This window comes from Paramormyrops kingsleyae, chromosome 10 (assembly GCF_048594095.1).
Source record: "Paramormyrops kingsleyae isolate MSU_618 chromosome 10, PKINGS_0.4, whole genome shotgun sequence".
Lineage (NCBI taxonomy): Eukaryota > Metazoa > Chordata > Actinopteri > Osteoglossiformes > Mormyridae > Paramormyrops > Paramormyrops kingsleyae.
In genome coordinates, this window is record NC_132806.1 from 22,159,884 (window position 1) to 22,171,043 (window position 11,160).

The 11,160-nt window shown below is 41.3% G+C and overlaps 1 protein-coding gene across 1 annotated transcript; it reads left to right on the forward strand.

Annotated features, from left to right (window-relative positions):
• Positions 1 to 1,116: 1,116 nt before the first annotated feature.
• Positions 1,117 to 10,820, forward strand: LOC111859835 (transmembrane protein 164-like). Its single transcript, XM_023842856.2, has 6 exons — positions 1,117 to 2,260; positions 4,162 to 4,211; positions 5,599 to 5,665; positions 7,402 to 7,480; positions 9,409 to 9,509; positions 10,152 to 10,820. The coding sequence occupies exons 1-6, from the start codon at positions 1,898 to 1,900 to the stop codon at positions 10,356 to 10,358; spliced, it is 867 nt and encodes a 288-aa protein (XP_023698624.1). The 5' UTR covers positions 1,117 to 1,897; the 3' UTR covers positions 10,359 to 10,820.
• The last annotated feature ends 340 nt before the right edge of the window (positions 10,821 to 11,160 follow it).

Genomic DNA, 11,160 nt, shown 5'->3' on the forward strand with positions numbered 1-11,160 from the left:
ATATCCAGCATTTAATTATATTTTTTCCATATAAAGGCAATACAAAATCAAGATAACATTTCCAACATAAGGTAATAAAGGTATTGCTATTGTTGCATTTAGGCCAAGAGTATTACACACACTGTCAGAAAAAAAGGTGCAGCCCTGGTCCAGTTTTGTACCCAAAGGTACAAACAACAATAAATCCTAATGGTACAAAAATGTTCCTTGGAGTTCATTTCTATACCTTAAAAAGTACATTTACCTACAGCCAGGGGTGCCATAAGACAGGGGAAAGTTAGGACGATGCCAAGGGCCCCTGAGAGACAGGGGGCCTACAAGATTTGGAAAATCTTGGGGGGGGGGTTTGATATACCTTCATGGGCCTAAAATCTCCTGTAACACCCGTGCCTACAGCTAAGGTACAACTGGCAGATCCTTGGGGGTACAGCCCCAGGGACAAGTAATTGTACCCTGAAATGTATAGATTTGTACGTTTTTTTCTGAGTGTAGCCATATCAACACTTCAAGAATTGGACATTAGCAGTCATTAATAACACATTTAGTAACAAATATGTCAAATTCTGCATGCTTTGAGATTTAACACAAATATCATTTAAACAAGCGCTGTACTGGAGGGTAAACCACCCCAGCAAAGTATTAAAACACGTAACATCGCTGCTGAAACGTAACATAAGGGACTTAAGAGCGGTTTGTACAGCTTCCTCCAGATACAGGTAGAATCTCTTTACGTGAAGTTACGAAGTGTTAAAGAAAAGCACATGTCTTGTTAGGAAACGGATATAGTTACAGACACAGTTAATCTTTTGGGTTATTTTGCCGTATATGACTTCTATGTAAAATCTGACATTCTAGTTATAACCATAAGGTTATTGAGATTGGATAAACCATTGGTTTACAGGAGATAAATGACCAGTAATATTATCTTTGTTAAACGCCACATACACCGATGTTTTTTCTTGTTGTGTACACTGCACTTCCACATCATTATCCGTTTACTCACGTACAGTAGACGTACCAAACGTATTGCTTAATTACTCGCGCGATTCAGTATTATGAAATTGACACGTGTACATGAACACGTGTCATATAGGCGGGGCTCTGTGCGATTTCATCCAAACAGTTGCACTTTTGTCGGAGTCACGAGGTATTTTTAATGAATATACATGAGGGAAAAACTGAAATGTTTTTTTAAACTGTATTTCCGGCTCGCAGCATCGGGCAAAGTAGGAATTACGAGGCGCGGAAATCCAAGGATGTTCTGCGCCGACTTGATTATTTTTTTCTGTTTATCGACGGTGAAATTGTAGCTAAAATACGACATGAGCACCTTCAGAGTCGTTAATTTATGTGAAATTCCCCGTGTTTGAGTTCACGGACATGTTAAAACACTGCGGGGTTGTCGTGTCCTTTACACCAAAGTAGACCGCCAAACATAACTTTACATACACATGCTATTATACTTTACAGTTTGTGAATATTATGCCTTTTTGTTTTTTAATTGGTTGTTTCGGTAGTGAAATGCTTTAATTAATATTTCTTTAACTTTTCCGTGTTCCGTGTACTTCATTACCGTCCACCTAGACAAGTAAGCTATAGTCTGGCTGTGTAATTGCTGTTACAACATAACGCTTACGTGTTATTTATCTGCCGTATGGAAATGGACATTTTACATTCTCTTCCTGGTTTCATCATCCCTCGTTAGCCTGCCTTGTCTGATCCAGTTCTAGTTCAGCGATTTATGCGATAAAGCGAACATCAGTATGACTGTTGGCCTCTCCTTATCTAAATCTCGTTATTACATCTCAGCATGGACTGAACGTTGATGTCCCGGCAGATCGGTGTGTTATCTTACACGTCGACCTTTTTTCACCTTCTCCGGTAACGAAAGTGGAGTATGGCTCCGTATGACATCTGCAGCCTGTTAGATTGGGCTTACGGAGGTGTCGACCCGAAATTTGAAGGCAATGGAGGGCCGGAGTGTGCGGCTTTCCTCACGCCGAAGCAGCGACTACTGGAAAGCTTGGTTATTATTTCAATGTCCGTCGTAGAGATCGCGTTGGCATTAAGGAAAATCAGCTCCTCCAAAGAGCAAAAGGAAGGTGCCAAAGGAGACTGCAAAAGCGAGGAAGCCGGACCAGGGAATAACCTTTTATTGGTCGCTCTCTGCTTGACATTTGGAGTTGAAGTGGGGTTCAAGTTCGCGACCAAAACCGTAATTTACCTGCTGAATCCCTGTCACGTTGTCACCATGATGCAGGTATGGGAACTCGTCAAAAATATTGACTTACTGTACTGATTTGTTTGTCAGGTCTGTTTATGTGATGTCTGGAACCTGCAAACGAAGAGAAGTGTGCCTTTTAGACTGGTTTATTTGCAAAAACAATCACATTTTGATGCTAATTTCTGTCAGTCAATTTCTCGTTACTTAATGTCATTCTTTAACCTGTTCGCAAATTCGAATAAATTAATCAATGTATATTTATGCAGATTCAAACAAGTGATTTGCTGATTTTACGGGGAAATAATGAAACGTAATACTGTTAAAATGTTAAAAAGATAAAAGATTAAATTGGTGTTGCGTAGTCACAAACTATAACTATTAGGAGATCTATTTTAATATCAGTGTGTAATTGAAAGTTCCTAGAGAGGAAAAACTTTTATTCAAAGTAGTGGTAACCAGACTGGTGAGAAAACACTCACCTCTGTGTTTTGTTTGGGACGAACCCTTCCCAATCATTAGGCTATTGCTTGCTAAATGTTTCCCAGCTTATACTCCAATACACTGTTGACTGTAGTATAGTATATGAATGAGATAATCCTCATCATTTTACTGTTCCTGCCCCTTGAGGTTCTTTTAATGATCATCAAAGTAATCTTATTGTTTCTTCAAATTTATCTGAGCAATGCTGTGTAAACTGCTGAAATATCCAAGGTCAATGTCATTTTTGAAAGTGGTGTTAACTATGCACGAGGCCATAATAAAAACCGAACTGTTTGTGTTAGTAGTGTCAAGATGCATGTGTCCACAGGCTCTTTGGCACCTTCTGGCCAGTGTGTTACTCATAGACATTGCGTAATGCATTGACTCATAGTGACATGGGGTGCGTAAATGGACGGGCCTGTCTGAACACTGCTGTGACTCACTGGTAAAGCTCAACATAGCAATCCACTACAATAAAGTCATAAGAAAGCAAGAGTTTAGGTACAGTAGAGGATGGCATAAACAGAAAAAAACTTATTATATTATTTAGTTTGTATTGTTCTGTACTTTCCCTCAGTCGCTCTTTCTATCTGCTGACCCCTCCTTCCCTTTGTTTCATCTGATTGGCTGTACCTCTTTTTTTTTTTTATCTCTTATCTGTTCACTTTATTGCGACTGGAAACAGCTGCAATAATTGCGTGTGAGGAAGGGTGGCCTGTGCAAGGTAAACAAACAGCTAATCGACTGGCCGCCCTTCCCAAGGCGTCGTCACCCAAGAGTTTGACTTTGACGTTGTTCTGAAACGAAGTACCTAGCTATGAAATGGGGAAACCCCAGGTCACACAAGGGTAGCCTTCTGTCCTGGTGCCTGAGAGAGAGAGCTTCCACATTTCACAGGGCCGTATGGAGCGAGATAATGACTTTTCTGTCGTCCCCGCCCGTGGCTATCGCGTGCTTCCTCTTTGATTTGAAGGTTTATGTTTGCCTGCTGTGGAATGCACTTTCTCATAACCTGCAGAGGCATAGTTTTGTTTGCTTGTTTTGTTTTCCTTGTTGGCCTTGTGGAACCCTAAAATGCCAACAGCATCCTACTGAAAAATGAGCATCATTTACCAGGTTATTTCAATCAATCGTTTTCAAGGCTAGACTGAAAAATCACATCAACTCCAATATGTGTTGACGTAATATTTTTCTAACTATGAAGTCTGAGCTTTGTTGTCGCACCTTTGCTCAAAGAATTGAATCCCAATGTGTTATTTTGCCATCTGTTTTTTTATCTTATTTGGATTTAATTGGAGGTAGCAGATATAATTGAATGAGTGTGTGAGACACAGACTATATGCCCAGAAATGTGTATAATACTAGAGTATGTGCTCTGGTTGCAGGGAGTGTGTTTGGAGGAAGCAGGATTCAGGTAGTAAATCGTATCTGATTTACGTTCCTCCTTTTGCACACAGATTTTCCTGTTGTCCTGTCCACCATGCAAAACAGCCAGAGTCATTTTCCGGTATGTACCTGCATCCAAAAAAGCATTTGCATGTGGTAATCCTGGCTTTATAAATAAGCCTGTCTGTAATTTCTCTAACCATCCCTTGTTAGCTAATGAGTATGACTCCTGAACAGTGGAGGATAAGCTGTATGCTGAAGTCTGGGTAAATCCGCCTGGGAGAAGCTTCAACTGCTACTGTCTGCACATCACCGAAAGCTCTGTGACTCGGTTATGGATGTGTAGGTGTGGTCACTGAAATACACACTACAAATATAAGCGCAGAGTCAAAGTATTTATTCAAAGTACTGAGACACCAAGTTGATCAGGATCATCTCCAGTCCTCGTTTGAAGCTGTGACTGTTTTCACAGATCTGTGACACAGACCTCTTTAATAAGAGGTAACAAATACATAAACAGTAATTTATCTGACCTGAGACAGTCACCTGAGACAGACACGTGTTCGGTCAAGCTGACTTGCGGCACCCATGGTGACATTAACAGCACCCTGTAATTGTCCTTAGAGCAGGTTAATAGGCAGACAGACTCAGTCAGCATTAATATCCATAACACAGGCTGGAGTCATAGCACCTTTGTCTCACTGCGCCCGGTTGAAAAATGTATTTTGCTGGTTGTGTGTGTTGGAACCTGCAACCTTACAACTCGCACACCTGCTGTCAGCCTGGGGAAAAATACTATGGGATTTTTATTATAGCTAATTGATATGCGGTTATTTAAAACATTTAATATTTGTTGGGCACTGAGCATACCAATATGACCTTATGATATTAAATGTTTAATGGTCCCTAGTTAGACAAATTAGACAATTCCTCTCAAACTATAATCCCCATCCTGGTCAGAGCACGTAATTACCAAAAACGGGCAACATTAAAATGCCAAAACTCTCAGAAGAACTGAAGTAGTAAACTGTGTGTCTCTTGTTGCATTAGTAAAGACTCAACACACAGTCTCGCACAAAAGCTGAACTACAGTATACCCATTCTGTGTTTTTGGTTTCGTGAGGGAGAAATGCAAAGTGCAACACCACTTTCCTCCTTGGGATTGCACCAGCAGCTTGCCAGGCTGATGGATGTGCGAGTCTTGTCAGGTCATCAAGTTTTCTTTTTGAGGATTGTCTGCAAAACAGCTCCCTGATTCTTGGATGCCAATGGAACTGCCAAGAAGTCCAGACCATTGCATTTAAAGTACTGTTTTCCTGTAAATATAATTTGTGTCAAGATCCTGGAAATGGCTGCTAGTTTCCTCACAGTGTTTATTTTTTTCTGCCATAAAATCTGACACGTTTGCCCTTCATTAGTCAGTAGTCTTTAGCGATGGGGTGAAGTCGACGGCAGAGACCCGGCGTCTCCCGTGTCTCCGTGTGACCCTCCCTGCCCCCTTGTTTCAGGCTTCAGGTCCACATGCTGAACGGGGCCCTGTTGGCTCTGCTCTTCCCTGTTGTTAACACCAGGCTGGTGAGTGCCCCGTGTGGCCAGAGGCACGTATTGCGCAAGCAGCGGCTCGGGTGGTAGCAGTCACATGTTCCTGTGGAGAGCTGCGGCTTCACGCTGCAAGCTGTGAAGACAGGAACTGTCACATAAGCATGCTTTTGCAATTATTATTATTCTTATTGATAACAATAATCAGCTTTATTGGCCAATTATGTTTACACACGTGAAATTTGTCTCTGGTTGTCTATGGCTCTCATACAGTCGAACTTCGTTACAACGTACCTCGGGGGACATTAAGAATTTGTACGTTATAACCATAGTACGTTGTAACCAAGTCCCTCAAAATGAATGAGAGAACACAAAATGTATATAAAAAAACTTTTATAAAACACCCCTCAAGTTGACAATATGACATACAGCTTGTGTAGTTTGAAGAATATAGTTCCTATTCTGAATAGGAACTATATTCTTCAAACTAGGTTAATATCAGTTACTCATAGACAGCCGACATAACGCAAAATCCACTGCCGGCTTATCGTTCAAATCGCCTTACTGGAACCTAATGTCAAACCGAAATTATGCACCTGTATGATTCAATTGGCTGAAATAAATTTCGATACCATGACACCATGCAAAACCATGAAAAAACGGGGGCTGCATGCAAGGAGTCCGGCCGGCGTGGAATGCTTCGTGAGAATAGGTTCATACAGTTAGGCCTTGCTAAGCGATGTAGATGGCCGGCAACAGCCGATTCTGAATTGTGCGCGCGCTCGGAAGATGAGGCTGTACGTTGTAACGAAGGTCAGTTTGCCTATTTTAGTCTGAAAATCATACGTTATATCGAAGTTTACGCTGTAAAGGTGTACGTTCTAAGCGATACTGGCAAATGGAATAATGCATTACGCCAATTCGGGACATTAAAATTTGAACGTTGTATTGGTGTAAACGTTATAAACGGGGTACGTTGTACCGAGGTTCGACTGTACATATATAATATACATGAACAGTTAAGGGGTCACATACAATTTGATTGCTTTATTGCTGGTTTAGCCTCAGCATCCACATTCTTCCCTTGGTCATTAAGTCATGACCAAGATTTCAAACCAAATGGATTTACAAAGAAATAGTGCAGGAATGGTAAACATAACAGAAATGATGCCGTGACAGTAGCATATTGTGCTCATGCACTGTTAAAAACAAAAAAGACTGACATTAGAATTTTCTTTTTCTTTTCACAACCCAATGAAAATGGCCCTGCCAGTTTGTGGAAGCTGTGAAATTTTTTACGACCACTCCTCATTTTACAATTACCTGAGAATGTCACCATTCACAAATACAACAGCAATAATAAAAAATAAAAATCTGACCAGTTCATGCATTTATGACTACATTTTGTACACTGGGCAACAGTGCATGCTGGCGTACAATAGATCTCTGAAGTAGAATGTACAAAATGTTAGAATTGTCCACTTCATGAAGGATATTAAGAAATTAGGCATTAAGCATGGATGGCTGAAGTAAGCACAGTTGCGGTCATGCTTAAGCTACCATGATTATCACTTAGGGGCTGTTTTGCTTAACGGCATAATCATTGGAATGGAACTTGTTTGCTAAACGAGAAGTGGTTGTACATCTTAATATATGGATGACTAAAAGTTTTGCATGAACAACTTAAATAAGAAAACCCAGTTAATTAATGCTCAGAAATGATATTCTGTCCTTAGTATTCAGCAGTCATCTGTTGCTATCCTTTCTTTCAGCTGCCTTTTGAAAAAGAAGTCTACTATATTCAACATGTCATGCTGTACTTGGTCACTGTTTACCTTTTCAGAAAGGGAGGTAGGTCTGTGGTTATTTACATGTCCATTGATCTGTCATTCTTGTTTTATTTCAGCGGTTTTAATATTTTTGACTATATAAATAAATCATAAGTGTCAGGAACAAACTAACCCTATCCCATCCCATCCCATCCCATCTATTCTCTGCCGCTTATCTGGGGTCGGATAGCGGGGGCAGCAGTCTAAGTCGGGATGCCCAGACCTCCCTCTCCATAGCCACCTTCTCCAGCTCCTCCGGGGGGATACCAAGCCGTTCCCAGTACAACCAAGAGATATAATCTCTACAGCGTGTCCTGGGTCTGCCCTGGGGCCTCCTCCTAGTTGGACATGCCCAAAACTTCGCCCCAGGGAAGTGTCCACGACTCATTCTAGATAGATGCCCGAACCACCTGAACTGACTCCTTTCGATGCAGAGGAGCAGCGGCTCTAACGTGATCCCCTCCCGAATGTCCGATCTCCTCACCCTATCTCTAAGGCTGAGCCCAGACACCTGGCGAAGGAAACTCATTTCTGCCTCTTGTATCCATCATCTCATTCTTTCGGCCATTACCCAAAGCTCATGACTATAGATGAGGGTAGGGTCGTAGATCAGACTATTTCTGTAGTATAACTACAGTCTGGCGAAGAGGAAAGGTCTGCACACGTTGTGAATGCTTGGGCCCTGTAGATGGCTTTGATAAAAACCAAAGCAGGGTGAGACTGCCACCTAGTGCAGATGCTGTGTAATCAGTGAATCACTTGGCTCGCTTTGACAAGATTTTCAGATATTCGTTGTCATAAAGTCAACAAAATTTACAGCCTGCTCAGCTGGATAACCACCATTTGTCCAGGATATATTGAAAATTACCGTTGAATAGATGGTCTGTTTTTATTCTATATTAGTACTCCATTATTGGTACTCTCAGAATTTTAAATTGAAAATATTCTAAATGCTAGATATGTTATGTTTTGTTATATATTACAATGTTTTGAATATGATTTGAAGGTGTAGCTAACTAGAAGAAATTAATCAATCTATGATATTTAATTATATCGGACTGTTAAAATGATTAATGGTCAAAGCGACCTGAGCCCTGAAGGAGCCCAGTTGCTGCAGCCAGTTATGTGAATGACTGATCAGAAAGCCCGCCTTCACAGTCCTGCAGCCAGTTATGTGAATGACTGATCAGAAAGCCCGCCTTCACAGTTCTGCAGCCAGTTATGTGAATGACTGATCAGAAAGCCCGCCTTCACAGTCCTGCAGCAGAGCTTATGATGACGTCAGTCAATACACCGCTGTTGAGGAGTTTGTCTGTTATACATGCAAACATAAGCAACTTCAGTGCTAATTGCAAAAAGGCAGTCTTTGCAAATTATTATAATTACATAAAAGGGTGATTATTTGTAGAGACTTTGTGCAAATGCTTCTAATAAACAGTATCACAGAGTCATGGAAGTCGTTTCTGTAAGGCATAAACAGAGGTGACATTGAATAGTGCAGTTGCAAGATGAATGGTGTAACTGTGAGACAATAGATAAGCTCCACAGGTTACAATGAAGGCAATACAGTTATAGATCACAGAATAAAAACCAGAGGCTGGTCAGACCTTCCAGCCGCCTACAGAATGAGCGATGGATGTAGGGGGAGTCTAAGGCAAAGTTATGAGTGATGGATCATAAAACAAAATAGGCCCCTTTTCAGAAACGAAGCAATGAGGTCACTGCCTCTGAATCACAGGTGGGAAATGGGAGCACAAACGTGCAAATGAGCTGATTTGGGGGGGGAGGTGCAGCCCAGCTCTTTGGGGGGTGGGGGCGGTCTTCGGAATGCCAGTGTCACCACCGCAGTGCTCCAGGTGGCCTTCCGAGTCTGTCTTTAGTAACTGCCTCATTTGTGACGCTGGTCCGCTTGCCGTTTGACATCCCCGCTCTTCGTGCTCCCGCCTACAGGGGTATACAGGCCGGAGCCATTAGGAGACATCTGGTGGGCCGTCCTGTCCATTGGGATCCTCTTTCTGTATCATTTCACCCTCCTGCAGGCACTGGGACTGGTAAGAAACCTCAGTGAAACTGTCTTCTGACAATCATTGCTGGTGTTCAGTATCCTTGCATGCGCCAATAACACCCTTATCTATCTGGGGCTGTGGCCCAAATCTGGGCACATACTGCCCCAGTGTGTCATCCAGCCAGCCCTTTGGAGTGAATATGACTGTAGAGACCCTGATCCACACTGACAGTCAGCTTACAGCCCTAGGCCAACATGGGCACCTGCTTAAATATCATGTTCATCTTCATTCCCGTTGACCCAAATACTGTTCTTTGTCTGATTAGGAATGCATTAAATTACTTTGTCTCAGGTTATCTTTGTAGCCTGGATTAATTTCGCTGGTTTAAATTAAATTTTCACTCACAAAAAAACACCATGAAATCACATTTCACCTGACCCTGTTTTGCTTTTGAATGCTGTTATTCTCGTACCCAATACAAGACGTTTTTACAAAGTAAAATAACTTCACACGTTATATTTTTTCCTTGCTTGATTTTATGCATAGGATGTTGCGAGATCTTCACAAACATTAATGGTCTTATTTGAAAGGCCAGGGCTCATCGGTTACATCACCTGCAATTACAGTAAGCTCTGACATATCAGCTGTATAGTGTGATTTTATGTAAAGAATTTGTCCTTCCTCCAGGTAACAGAGGTCAACCTGAACAACATGCTCTGCCCAGCCGTGTCGGACCCTTTCTATGGGCCGTGGTATCGGGTCTGGGCCACGGGTCACCAGACTTTACTCATTCCCATCCACGGCAAGGTGCTGACAGTGATCATCTACCACTCAGCCTCTGCCTACAGACAGCTGTTGCATACAGCAAGATGGCATACCAAAAAAGCAGACTGAAGAAATATTTCATGTGATAGTGTGTGTGTGTGTGTGTGTGAATGGTTTTTAATTTATATATTTACTATTCTTCCTAGATAAGTGAAAGTTTCATAACCCAGGAAATTCTGGTGAATATAGCTGGCCTTCCCCATTGGCCATATATTTAATTCCCATATTTCATTTTTTTAATGCATTTTCTCAGGAATGCCTAAATTTGTTTGTTGTAAAGTTTATACTCCTGAATGGATCGAAACTGCATGCATGTGCCTTAGTGCATCTGTTAGTATTCATGTTGTTAAGAGCCATTGAAATATTTCCAAAATGTACTTCTAAATTTTTAAAATATACATTATATATAAATACTTAGAATCCTGGAGTTTTATATTTATACAGTTGGTTCATGGAAATGTAACTAGTATTTTCTGTAATGTTTGCACATATAGCTTAATTGCTACAAATAAAGTTGGTCAGTTTTGTGGATATTAAGTAGCGTGGTGGAATGAAAATGATTGATTATTCAGATCAGACAGGTTCATGAAGCAAGCTCTGCTAAACCAGTTAAGGCAGTCACACAAACCCATTGCAGCGCCTGCTGTAACTAGAACATGGCATTCCTCAAGGAATCGTCTGTAATACTTGACATGTTTCCAAGGGTAACCTTGATGCCAATACTAAGAAAAATGTAACTGTGAACCCACGGTTGATAGGATTACTCTGTGATGGCTTAAACCAGAGAGAACCAGTAAAAATAAAGATGGGACATGGGTTTAACTGGTCATGAATATGAGAGAACAAGTAGCAACACTACCACACCGAACAG

Bases quoted from the DNA above. Each gene is read 5' to 3' on its own strand.
- LOC111859835 (XM_023842856.2), top strand. From the start codon at position 1,898: ATGGCTCCGTATGACATCTGCAGCCTGTTAGATTGGGCTTACGGAGGT. The intron at 4,212-5,598 runs GTATGTACCTGC...CCCTTGTTTCAG, and splicing joins ACAGCCAGAGTCATTTTCCG to GCTTCAGGTCCACATGCTGA. The intron at 5,666-7,401 runs GTGAGTGCCCCG...CCTTTCTTTCAG, and splicing joins CTGTTGTTAACACCAGGCTG to CTGCCTTTTGAAAAAGAAGT.